Source organism: Cyprinodon tularosa, unplaced genomic scaffold (genome assembly GCF_016077235.1).
Source record: "Cyprinodon tularosa strain WSP-4 unplaced genomic scaffold, ASM1607723v1 ctg575, whole genome shotgun sequence".
Classification (NCBI taxonomy): Eukaryota; Metazoa; Chordata; class Actinopteri; order Cyprinodontiformes; family Cyprinodontidae; genus Cyprinodon; species Cyprinodon tularosa.
In genome coordinates this window covers 193,674-206,815 of record NW_024039313.1, presented here as the reverse complement: position 1 = coordinate 206,815, position 13,142 = coordinate 193,674, and the positions used below count along the sequence as shown (strand labels likewise).

Genomic DNA, 13,142 nt, shown 5'->3' with positions numbered 1-13,142 from the left:
AACAATACAGCACATAACAGCAGGGTGTAAAATGCAGGTAGGAAGTGCATACATGGAACGCCACAACCAGGTAGCTGTCATAGTGTACAGGAACATCTGCCATGAGTATGGGCTGGAAGTCCCAAGGTCAAAATGGAAGACACTTCCTAAGGTAGTTGAGAATGACCGAGCTAAGATCCTATGGGACTTCAAGATCCAGACTGACAAACAGGTGATGGCTAACCAACCAGACATCGTGTTGATCGACAAACAGCAGAAGAAGGCAGCAGTGATAGATGTGGCAATCCCAGGCGACAGCAACATCAAGAAGAAAGAACATGAGAAGCTTGAGAAATACCAAGGACTGAAGGAGGAGCTAGAAAAGATGTGGAAAGTGAGAGCAGCAGTGGTGCCAGTGGTAATTGGAGCACTGGGAGCTGTGATCCCCAAACTGGGAGAGTGGCTACAGCAGATTCCAGGTAAAACATCAGAGGTCTCTGTCCAGAAGAGCGCAGTCCTAGGAACAGCCAAGATACTGCGCAGAACCCTCAAACTCCCAGGCGTGTGTGTGTGTGGGTGTGTGTGTGTGTGTGTGTGTGTGTGTATATAATACAATAGACAAGTATCTTGTAAACATATAATTACTTCTTATCAGGAAGTAAAAAAAAAACAATCAATAATAATATCCTTAAATTTTAATTAAACTTTATTTTTTGGGAAGCACAAATACAAAACCAAAAGTAAAAAGTATTTTCACATTCTTTCCTTGTTAAGTGGGGCCACTGGCTTTACAGTGTACTTACAGCGGCATCTCAGCAAAGTCTTCTTGAAATATTTCCTAAACTTCTTGTCTCTCGCACCATAGATTATTGGGCTCAGGAACCGAGGCAGAATATAAACAAGTAGGTAGTTTGCGTATCTGATTTCAAGAATTCGACCAGGAAACATGATGAGTAGAACAATCTCCACACTTGGAGATATGTAGGAGAGCAGGCACATGGCCAGCTGTACGCCATGAAGGAGTATAGTGTTTCTGGCTTTCTTGGCTGAAGTGTTAGCTGATGAGAGGCCCTGGGCTGCAAACATGACCTTCAAGTAGGTAACGACCAGGGTAAGAAACACACAGGAGAAATAAATGATATCAAAAGCTTTCCGCTTCTGAGCCAGGATCGGGTCTTTGAACACATTCTGACGTAAACAGAACACAGACTCATGAAAGAAACTTAATGGTTCAGTTGCTAGGGTCACAAACAGATCTGTTATATCTGGAGCAACACATATAAACCAAATCATTCCGATAACAGTGTAGGTCCTCCTCACAGTGCAGAGTTGAGTATAATGCAAAGGCTTGCAAATGGACAAGTAGCGCTCTATGGCCATTGCAGCCAAATTTACTGGGGTGTTTCTGGTGGTGAAGACTGCCACCAGGATAAAGAAGCAGCAAAACGAGACATTGATCTTGTATATTATGTAGCTAAGGATTAATAGTGTGATAGTCACAGTCAGTTGAATGCCATCATTGATTACCATGTGGATAAAGAGGATATAACGAGGGTCTTCATAGAAGATCTGTTGGAAGACACACAACAATAAAGCTGCTGAAATTAACAGTCATGCATAGAGATATGATGTTGGATGGTAGCAACAAAACCGGCTGAATTAAACTTGATTTCATGACTTGATATGATGTTAGTAAAGAGATTAGGAATATCTATCACAATCTATAGTCCTTGAAACCCAAAACGTCTATTTCAATATTTGTTTAAACCTTAAAATTATACTTTGCAAATGCTTTCAGGTCTTCTTACTCTTACTCTTACTCTACGCACCTTTTCCTTATTTTACAAAGAAACTAGTTACCAACTAGAAACTAGTTGGAATTATGATATGAACGAAAGATGCCCCTAAATCTACAGCCAGAAAAACAATAAAGTGATTTAAAGCAGACCATCTTCATGGCTTAATCTGGTTAAAATCAGGAGCTTAATACAATTAAGAATTTGTTTAATGACCTACAGTATGGAAAATAAGTAGTTGAACGCCCTGCTATATTGCAAGTTCTCCCACTTAGAAATCATTTAGAGGTCTGAAATTGTCATGATAGGTGCATGTCCACTGACATAATCTAAAAAAAAAAAGTCCAGAAAACGCCTTCCATCTTTCATGAACAGTAGCGGAAAACCGCAAAGAGGCGACCGGGCCAGAGGGTGCTGTTGAACGGGATTCTCTGTGACAACGCACAGCTGGTGTACAGGGGTCTCAGCGGCTCAGACAGCGAAATAATATTTGAAGGCAGGATCATAATCTTGATGAACTGGCAGAGTTTTCAGGTGGACTTTCTCACTTAAAAACTACTTTTTAACCCACTGATCACAGCAAATACAGCTGCCATTGTTACAGGCAAAGAAAGGATAGGGTAGCTTTGCCCAACGCACATCAGACCCACTTTTTGACCGCGCAGCTAGAGCAGTAAAGATGCTTCGGGTGTGCTGCAGAACTAAACTTGTACAAGCATAAAAAATAAATCAGCACGCGCATTTTTGTTGCTTCTGCTGCTTACGGTCTGAACGTAGCATTAGAAGCATATATAGGTTCTGATGTGGCTTCGAAAGTCTCCAGATCTAAAGCCAAGAGATAATCTTTGGAGGGAACTCAAACTCTGTGTTTCTCAGCAACAGCTGAGAAACCTGACTGATCCAGAGAAGATCTGTAAGGAGGACTGGGCCAAATTCCCTCCTGCAGTCTGTGAAAACCTGGCGAAAAACTACAGCAAACATTTGGGAACAAAGGCTACTGTAACAAACATTGATTTTCTCAGGTGTTCAATTAGTCATTTGCTGCTGTATCATAAAAATAAATAGGTAAAAAAATCATAAATTGTGATTTCTGATATTTTTTTTTTTTTTAGATTACGTGTATATTATTACAGTGGACATGCACCTACATTGACAATTTCAGACCCCTCCATGATTTCTCAGTGGGAGAACTTGCGAAACAGCAAGGTGTTTAAACACTTAATTTCCTCACTGTAAATATTGATAATCACAGAGACTATTTAATTCTGGCGTAGCCTTACCTATTTAGATAAAGACGATGCCAAAAAACTTTATAGTTTAACTATGCAGATTTTTAAAAATATAGAAAAAACAAACAAAAAAATCGTAAACATTAAATAAATTAAACATCTATAAATTTTTCCCTTACTCCATAATCATGTGCAACTTGATCTTGATCTATCAAATTTATTACCTATTTTGAGGTTATAATCTGAAAAAATTTGAATATTTGTATATACATTCAATGGTTAAATCCATAACGTCAACACAATTTTAGACAGTAAAATAAATAAGTTATTTATATATACTGTAGAAAAAATGACATCTGATTTTTCTATAGCAAAAGTAATGCAAATAGTTGTGCATATACAGTTTTAAAAAAAGCAGTACTTTTTTTTTTTTAAAGCTGATAGCTATGTGCAGGTAATACCTGGTGTCTAAAAAACGTGGCAATCAAGATACTGTTGATGTAAGTGAGGGTGAGCCAAACCAGAACAACAATCAGGTTCTTCACAAAGGCTGTGGCAAAAGTATCTCTAACCAGCACTGGCTAAAAAGAGAAGAAAGGAAACATGACTCAGTAAAAACAGAAAAGCTGATACCTGCTTTAACCTCATTTCCGGTCGTCTGTCAAGCTTATGACAATTGTCGATTAGAAAAAGAAATATAAGGAAAAAAAACTCTTCCTATAAACGTAGATATGCCTTCAATAGTTCAATGTGTCAACATGAAAGTTAAATCTACTTGTTTGACTTAGAAATAGTGAGTTCTTTAGTTAATAAAACCCGAAAACACTAAGAATTTTCTTTATCACCTTTAGACCTTGCTTCTGAACTCCTATATGTTCTTAAATCCAGTTTAAAAAACAAAACAAAAACTAACAGTGCCGATTCATTCTAAAAAAAATTTAAACTATGAGTTTATAAAGTTAAAAATACTTTCAATTTCATAAAAGTGCTTTATTGTAGAAACTAAAAAACACAAAAAAAATCCCTTCACAGTTTTCATTGGGTTTACAAAATAAGTGTCATCATCTAAAAGAAACACTACTAACTACTACTCAAAAAAAATAAAGCCAAACAGTATATTTCAGTTATATTCCTTTCAATGTGCCACCCAACCTGATTAGGGGAAGTCATGTTGCTCGTGAGACTCAATATTGAGCTCATTCTTCCATGAGACATCAGAGAGAAGCCAAGTATAAACAAAATGAAAGTAAACATTAATAAAAGTGCATAAAAATTTGTTCAACATTTTTAAAAAGTTGTTTTAAACTCTTATCTTCGCATTTTATTTTTAAACATTAAGCAATCATTCTTTATTTTCCAAAAAATTATCAATTGTAAAATGCAAAAAGTTATTTGCCCTTTAAAGAAATAAAAAAAAATAAATGAAAATTATTACTACTTATATGTAGCACAAATTTGAAAGCAGCCCCATCTGATGTAAATCATGCATAGCAATAATAGCAACAGTAAGACAAAGATATGGATATATTCAAATAAATATAAAAGCATATCATTTTTTGCTCAATGAATGGATTAAAACCAAAGCTCAGGTTTTGATAAATATAAATTCTGCAGCTGTTCATCTTAAAGCAAATTTGAGTCCTGCATCTCACCTCTCAGGCACTTACCTGTCCCCAGATAAGACACAGGCAGCAAGGAGCTGCAGATACCAGCCCCTTATAAAGACATCAGTGTTAATCACTGAGCAGAAAATTTGAGATAATAATGATGTAATCCTGCTGTTGGTGCAATATTAATGATATTACTTCCTATGTCTTTCTTCCCTCTTTTTTTATCCCCAGTTTTAATATATGTTTTAAACTAACAGCCCTCTGTTATTTGACTTAAGATTTCAAAATAGTTTTTAAAAGTTCCTAATAAAAAATATGCTCTTCACTCAGTCAAATGAGGCACTGAATGATCATCAGATATATCTATTTTGTGTCTTTGTTTATGACATTATTATATATATATATATATATATATATATATATATATATATATATATATATATATATATATATATATATATATATATATATATATATATATATATATATATATATATATATATAAAAATATATTTCTGACTTCTCAGAGGCAATTTTGATGCTTTTTATTATTACATTTTATTACATTACATTTTTGATCGTTACATTTTACCATGTGCCCCACTTTTAGCATGGGCCCTAACAAATATCTGGAAAGCAGAGGTCTCAGCCCCCTTTAGTTCTGCAGATAAGCACCACATTCTTTTATATTCACTGTATTAAAACTTTAAATTTGAATGATAATTGATAATCTGAACATTTGATGGAATCCAGTAATGCTATAGGAAAATGGGTCATTATTACAAAAAACTCAAAGTTTATTAAACATCATTGAATCCATCAGCCTAACAGTGTTTTTCATTTTCTTTACAGATGAATAGGCAGCCTGTGATGTAAGTAAATAGTATTCTGAAATGTGCATAAAAAAAAGAATGATTTGACCATATAAATGGCTGTATATATATATATATATTTTTTTTTTTTTTCACTTCAGGGGGCTGTAAAAGTATTTGCACAAAAGTAGAAAATCCTGGAGATAAAATACTCAGCAGGTCTTGTTGCCACAAGTACAAATAGATCTGGCAATATTGTTAGGAACCATATGAGAGTAGTTATAATGTAAGTTTTCTTGATCATACAGATCTGAGGGAGGCAAATAGGGAAGTATATGGTCAGGTAACACTCTAAAGCCATCGCAGCAATCATGAAGGGATTGTTTAGGTGGGAAAATATAGAAATCATGATAAAAATAATACAAAATAAGACACTGAGTGTGGAAATGTAGCCCAGGAACAAGAGAAGAGCAATCATTGTAAACATGATGATGTTGTTGATCACCACATGGATGTAGAGGACGTAACCAAAGCTCATGTTGAAAACCTGAAAGAAAAGACAAGATGCTCAGGTAATAAGAGGCAAAAAGGTCTAATTTTTTTAGGACAACCTATTATACAAATATTATAAAAAGTTCCTTGTCTTCTGTGTTGTTGTAAACAGGTTTCTTCCATATGACTGAGTTAAACCACTTTTCTTTCTGTTTCTTGTGCTCCCTCTCTAATCCTCCAAGTATGAATATTTACTCCAGTGATGACTTCAAATCTTAGGTTTCCAACAGAAACTGATTGTATAGTTCTGCCCACTCTCGTTCGCTCTGTCTGTACTTAAGGAAAAAAAGTCTGAATATTCATGTTGCACTTATTAGGGTGACCATAGCTGCCTCAACCTGTAGTTGGCTAGCATGTTGGCTTGATTGGATGAATTGTAGGATTGACAAATTGCAGAAAGATAGAAAGTTAAGACAAAAAAAAACCAAAGAAACAAAAAAAACTTTACTTTTTTGTTACCTTTATTATTAGATGCTTTTGTGAATGCAGAAACTCCTTAACCAAGGATTTTTGTGAAGCATGTCGGTGGTTGTATCATGATCTGGGCCAGTTTACAATATTTCCAGTAAAAAGAAATTTTAATTTTTTACTTAATTATTGGTCAGTCCAATATGTTTCATTATTTTAAATACAGTGTTAAAAGAGGGGCTGTCCATGAATAAAATAAACAAACCTGAATTGACTTACTTTAACTTAACAAAACTAAGATGGGGACATAATCGAGATCACACACACTACCAATGTAACCATTAGTCTTCTCATTTATCAAAGTCTTTTTATGTAGAAGTATAAAATCATCTTGCTGTGCTGCTGAAAGCAGGACATTTGAATATATTTGAGTTATACTCTAAATATAAGCACTCAGGTAAATTAGAATTAAGAGGAGAGATTTTTTTCTATCGTAATTTCAGTAGCTTAGTGTTCTTGATTATGTTTCCAGAACAGTTTTGCATTAGGATGAGTTATAAATTACTAAACATGTTTACTCAAGGAAGGCATGTCCAAAGTCGGTCCTCAAGGGCTGCTGTCCTACAGGTTTCAAAGGCGCATGGCTGATTCTTTTGATAATAGTTCAGCAAAAGCTAATTAGTCAGAAATCAATAAAAAAATAAACTGTGCTGCAGCAGGGAAACCAGTAAAATCTGCAGGACTGCGGCCCTCAGAACACTAGGATTCCTATGAGGGAAAATCTGGAAGAAACACTGCTTTTGCAGCTACAGTATATAGCATTTGTGACTCGCTTTTCCTCCCCCCTTTTTTTCTATTTTCTTTTTTTTATTTTTAAGAACAATTCACTTAGATTTATTTTTTATGTATTTATTTATTTAGTTTTTTACTCACTTTTACAGTGTTGTGACACTCTTTGCTTGTGGCGTTTGGTGGTGCTAAACCTGGAGGTTAAAGTTCAAATGCCCCTATTGGCTAAAAGTTACACAGTATCGCTTCAAAATAATAGGAAAGCAGATGTTTTTGGGTTATTTTTTCTGTGCTTCTTTCATTGGGGATGTATTGCAGAATTGCCTGTTTATGGAACTAATGTAACACCATCAACTCACTAAAACCCTGAAAGCTACCTAAAAGTCCAATATAACAAAGAGAGAAGAGAGAAGATAAAACCCTTTGCTGACTGAAAGCTTTGTTTTGTTTCTACAGACAAAACCTCAGTTGTGTATTGAAGTCAGAACTTTGCACTGTTCCACTAATTTTAACAAGTTTTATTTTCTCCTAAGCAATGTGTAAAGTACCTAAGTTGATGAAGTGTTGCTTTGCAGACATTTTGTAGTTATTTTAAAAAGGACTACACTGGAATTATTTTAACATAATTTTTTGTTATTGCAAACTGAAACACAAAAGAAACCTAATGCTAAGCTGTCAAAAAAAAATAATAATAGTTTTAAAAACTTTCTACAACCAAAACTCATTGTATGTGGTTCTTAAGAATGTGTAAATGACCCAAATGACTGTACCACCTATTATTTCCAATGTTAAAGGGTTAAAGACCAATTAAGGTTACCAGATTAAAAGACTATCTCAGAAAGCTGCATGGTTGGACCTTTATGCTAAATCACCAAAGGGCAAAGGGTAGTAGATAATAAAAAAATCCTTATTGGTTGATTATTTTAGCATTCTAAACATCTTTACATTTTACTTTTTGCTTATAGTGATATTTGGCATTCTTTCATTTGCAAACAATACATCAAACCCTACCACTTGTGTTGATGGTCATGAACTTTAGCACTTTTTACATTCAAAGAGATAGAAAGAAAAATCAGTTTTTTTTCTTATTTAATTTATTTCGGAGTGGAATTTTGACTTTGTATGTAGTTGAAAAAGAGGAAGATTTTTATATTTTACCAGTCATATAGTCGAAGAACGTTAGCAAAATGATCAGATGTTTGATTTAAGAAATGTTGAGCTGTAACAGTTAAGTGTTTGGGTGATAAATAGTCTTTCTCCCGACTGAGGATCTCAGCTCCTCTGAATAAAAAATTTGCATCAGCAAGTTATCTAAAAATTGGTAAAAATATTTTTTTTACCTGAGCTGTTTTCTTTTTTTTAATGACGTAGTTAAAAAAATGTTAATATAGAATGTCCTCCCAGAAAAATCCATGATATTGAAAATGGTTCTTTCAGATTTTAATTTGGCCCTTTTTTAATCTGTTCTGGATGAACAAGTGATTTGTTTGGTAAGAAGTATTGTTTCAAGTACTCTCTGAACACTTTGTCCCTTATGCCGTACACCATTGGACTGATGAGCCGGGGAAAAACCTGAATCAGTAGTGAAATGACATATCGAATAGCTACAGCATCTTTCGGAAACAAACTTGACAGGCCCTGTATCATTATACTGTGAAGATAACTTAACATGCATAACAGCAGCTGGAAGCCATGAAGTAAGACGGTGTTCCTCGCTTTCTTTGCATTTGCTGAAGCAGCTTTTGCAGTAAAAAGAATCCTAAAGTATGTGTAGAGAATAATCAGCCAAACAATGACTAGATACAAAATGTTGGACACATCTTTCTTTTTTTCAAGGATAGGACTTGAGAAAATATTAGCCCATAGGCAGAAAATCCTGGAATGAAAGTATCCTGCAGGTCTTGTGGCCACCACAATAAACAGATCTGGCAGGACTGTCAGTAAAGTTAGGAGCCATATCAAAGCCACAGCAATGTAGGTTTTCCTGACAGTGCAGATCTGAGGGTGGCGGAGAGGGAAACATATGGCCAGGTAACACTCTAAAGACATGGCTGCAAGGGTTAAAGGGTTGTTTAGGTTTGCAGGTAGGGCAATCATTAGCATAATGATGCAGAATGATACATTGAGTTTGAACAATATGTAACTCAGGACTTGCAGCAGGATCATCAATACCAGCATGATGATATCGTTGATTACCAGGTGGATGTACAGGATGTAACGAGAGTTTGAGTTGAAAACCTGAAATGGGAGGATGACATTTTTCAGGACAGATTTTTTTGTTACATTAGCAAGCCCACATTTACATTGAAAGTTCTGAAGAAATACTGTAAAATAAGCTGGATAGCATTTGTTAGCAGTATTTCCTTTTATTTTTCTGGCATTCTATTTGTAAATGTTATGTTCAAGGGGCAAAAATAAATTTCAAAACAATATTGTTGCACATTTAACCTTTTTATTTCCATGTTGTGAGTCCAAACTCTATATATATTATTTATTTTTTACATCTCTTGTTGATATGTAGGTCTTGAATTTGACAAATATAATAAGATATTTTCAAATTAAAAACCTTTAGAAAAATCTTTACCCTGAAACATTTTATTCATATTGATTTATCATGATGTCATTTTAACACATGGACTAAAATACGTCATAAACTTGTAGAAAGGTTTACTCCCTTCTTAATTAAAGATAAAGTACATAATATCCAGCAGTCTCCCCAGTTGTACAATCACATGCTTTTAATTATTAATGTGTTGTATGAAAAATTTATTTCTGAAATGTTCTTAAAAAGATTTTGCCAGACCAAAAAGACAGCAGAAATTTAAAACAGTTATTTTGCAGCTAGTTGAAAAAAAATTGTTTTTACCTGTAGACGTATAATTGTATGAATAAACACAGTTTGACTCTCATTCCCTATTTTTTTATTTTTTTTATTTCTTTGAAAAAAAATTCCTTTAAAAACTTTGAGAATAACACATAGAAATGGTTTTGAAATAGTTTCCCAACTTCACGCTATTGTACTTTTTACCTTTAACTTTTTATAGCAACACAGCTATTATACGGAAAGCACAGCAGATATTTTGTATGATGGACAAAATTTGTACCTGATGTTTTCTGAATGTGTGAACCAGAGTCCCATTAATGTAGATGATAGCAAGAGAGAGGACGACAGTGATCACATTCTTGATGATGGCTATGTAGAGCGGGTCCCGACTGACGGTTGTAGTAGTATTCATACCAGTATTTAGAGGGCTTATAAATCATCTGATATTGTGTGCCAAACTGCAGAGAAATGTTCAACAGGTGAATGTTAAAAATGAATAAATTATTTTCTTATTTTCTTAATCAGAAACATATAGCAGTTAAACTGCGAGCAAATAATATGCATTGTATGACCAAAAAGAATACAATCATTCTTCAATATAGATTAATTAATAATCTAAAGTTGTTTAGGTATAGTGTTTCTTATCTAGTTTTAGTGTAATTCTCATCCAGTAATCATCCAAGTCGTCATTTTAAACAAATTCACTGAAGCCCATCTTCAGAGATGACAGCAATTTTTTGCTTTATTTAAATTATTATTTTTGTTTTTTACTGAAAAGTTGTTAATGTTAATAACACAGCATTTACATTTTGAAAAACACTTTCACACCACACTGTAGTCTATGACATTAAGTATTACAATGTAAAAGTGTACAGATCCTTTTTTTGTTTGTTTTTCTTTTTGGCTAATAGTAGCAGTAAAATAGAAATATTTTAAATGACAATCAGTGTATTATATATGTTACATATTATATATGTTTTAAATGTTGAATTAATATTAGGCATTTACCAGTTTAAATGAGAACAAGACAAAGAACAGACTCACCTGGTTCTGGTCATACAGGTTTATACTGCAGACAATAAGTCAGGTCTGCTTGACTTATCCCCATATATAGTTTATATGCAGGACGGTCATGGGAATAGAAACATGAAAAGGTCAGCGGTGTAATGCATGTGGGTGTGTATGTGTTTGTGCTTGCATGTATGCATGTGAGTGGCAATACGTGTGTGTGTCCGTAGGTGGCTGCTTGTTGAGTTGCTCTGTAAGATCATCGGGATGAAGGTGGAAGTCTGTGTTTATTGCAAACTTATCAAATGACTTCACTTCCCAATCTAAAATAAAATTTAAACATATATAAACTAAACTGTAAAAAGTGAGGGGAAATATTTTGGAGGATAAAGATGTTCTATTGAAACCAGAGGCATGGCAAAAAATGTAGAAACTGACAAAATAATAAAAAAAAAGTTCAGAGAAAAGTTTTCAGGTACATCCTCTGGTACATTTGCAGACAATTGATGGCTAAAATACAAACTATTGTCACAATATACACATTTCCACATTTCTAGCAGCCATTAGGTTACAATCACATTTTTTCCCCAGTTCAAATTGCCAGCTGATCACCTAAGAAAAACATCTCATTACTCTGTGATGCCCCCCATAGATATCAGATAATTGTTAGCTAAATGCATCACATCCAGTGATGCCTTCTGTTTTAACCCTCCTAATGTGGGTAAAGTCTACATAGCATAACAAGAAGATATTTAATAATATTATCAGATCTTGTGATACTGGAGTCACATTTGTGTTGATTCTGTGGCAGTGGTTTTAATGTGCGTTTATACATGAGTGTAGCACTCATATGGCAGAATCGTTCAACAATGTTAAGTAAATCTCAGCATGCTGATTTAGATGGTGATCCAAGTATGTATGCTATGGAATTTCAATCAGTCGGACTCTGCTATGGGAGCATTTTTATAAAAACTTCATTGGTATACTGACATTGACTGTCATTACTTTTTCCCTTTTAAGTTATGAGGAAATGCTTCAATATGCTTTTCCAGGAAACCTAATCTTGCTGATTTGTTTTCATTTCTCCTTTAAAACCATGCTGGATAATAACAAATTTGGAGTACCTTATTTTATTATGAAGGAGTCGTGTTACCTATGACTTATCAACCACAAAAATATGCAAAACAAAATACACACGTTTTCATTTTGTCATTCAATATGTTTTGTTGTTTTTCTCTTTGCAATAAATAGTACAATATTGTTATGTTTTTGCCACCGATTTTGTAAGAAAAATTTATTATTAAGTATAACCGGCATATTCAATGCATGGAATGGCCGACATGGCAGGCAAAGCCTCCTAGAATAGATTTTAATATAATCAGCTCATACTTATCGACCACTTGGTGGCACTCATAGAGTGTGCATAAAACTGCAACTTCAAGACTGTTAAATGTCCATTAGATTGAAAAAAGAGAGTCATAAACAAAGTAAGTCATTCCATTCTCATATATTAGCCAGCTGTAAAATGTTACACACTTATGTTAACACACATCATTATACAAAATAGTAAATAGGTATAGTTCAGAAGTCAACACTTGAAGTTAACAAACAAACTAAACTGACTGGCTGACTGGTTCTGTAGTGATATAATAGAAAATATGCATTTTTTCCCCTTCTGTGATACAAACACATGAACACACAAACGCATCATTTCCTCTGAATAAAACAGGGAACAGGCATGGCGGAAGGAGTCTAGCAGACAACATTTTTACAAACTTTATTCTTCAAATTTGGAATACATCCATGCTTTTAAGGGAAAAGACCTCAAATGCATGGAGTTGGCATTGTCTCCCCATGCAAGCGTGGGTTCTGTTGAGCTTCCTCCCACAGTACAAAAACATTACTGTTAGATTAATTGGGGTCTCTAAATGGCCCTTAGCTATGAGTACATGCATGGTTGTATGTCTCTTTGCTGTGATGGACTGTCATCCTGTCCAGGGTATACTGCTGGAGGTAAGCATCAGACTCACTCTGACGGCCAAGCAGAGGAATATAGATGGATGGATTGTATGTAAATAAATTTGAAATCATAGGGCAGACATAGAGGATTAACTCTGGCCTCCAGGAATTCTATT

At 34.3% G+C, this 13,142-nt stretch overlaps 1 protein-coding gene across 2 annotated transcripts; it reads right to left on the bottom strand.

The window, feature by feature from the left end:
* Positions 1–702: 702 nt before the first annotated feature.
* Positions 703–4,754, bottom strand: LOC119797224 (odorant receptor 131-2-like). Of its 2 annotated transcripts, none has more exons than XM_038306206.1 (4): positions 4,672–4,754; positions 4,157–4,205; positions 3,466–3,585; positions 703–1,548 (listed from the first exon to the last, which is right to left on the bottom strand). In XM_038306206.1, the coding sequence occupies exons 2-4, from the start codon at positions 4,202–4,204 to the stop codon at positions 733–735; spliced, it is 984 nt and encodes a 327-aa protein (XP_038162134.1). In that variant the 5' UTR covers position 4,205; positions 4,672–4,754; the 3' UTR covers positions 703–732. The 2 variants fall into 2 exon arrangements, with proteins under 2 accessions (XP_038162134.1, XP_038162135.1); XM_038306207.1 differs by having other exon boundaries at positions 4,657–4,686.
* Positions 4,755–13,142: the final 8,388 nt, after the last annotated feature.

Excerpts from the sequence above, each read along its gene's own strand:
- LOC119797224 (XM_038306206.1), bottom strand. The coding sequence starts at position 4,204 with ATGAGCTCAATATTGAGTCTCACGAGCAACATGACTTCCCCTAATCAG. Across the intron at positions 3,586-4,156 it reads ACATGACTTCCCCTAATCAG|CCAGTGCTGGTTAGAGATAC; the intron begins GTTGGGTGGCAC and ends TTCTCTTTTTAG. Across the intron at positions 1,549-3,465 it reads CCACGTTTTTTAGACACCAG|ATCTTCTATGAAGACCCTCG; the intron begins GTATTACCTGCA and ends GTCTTCCAACAG.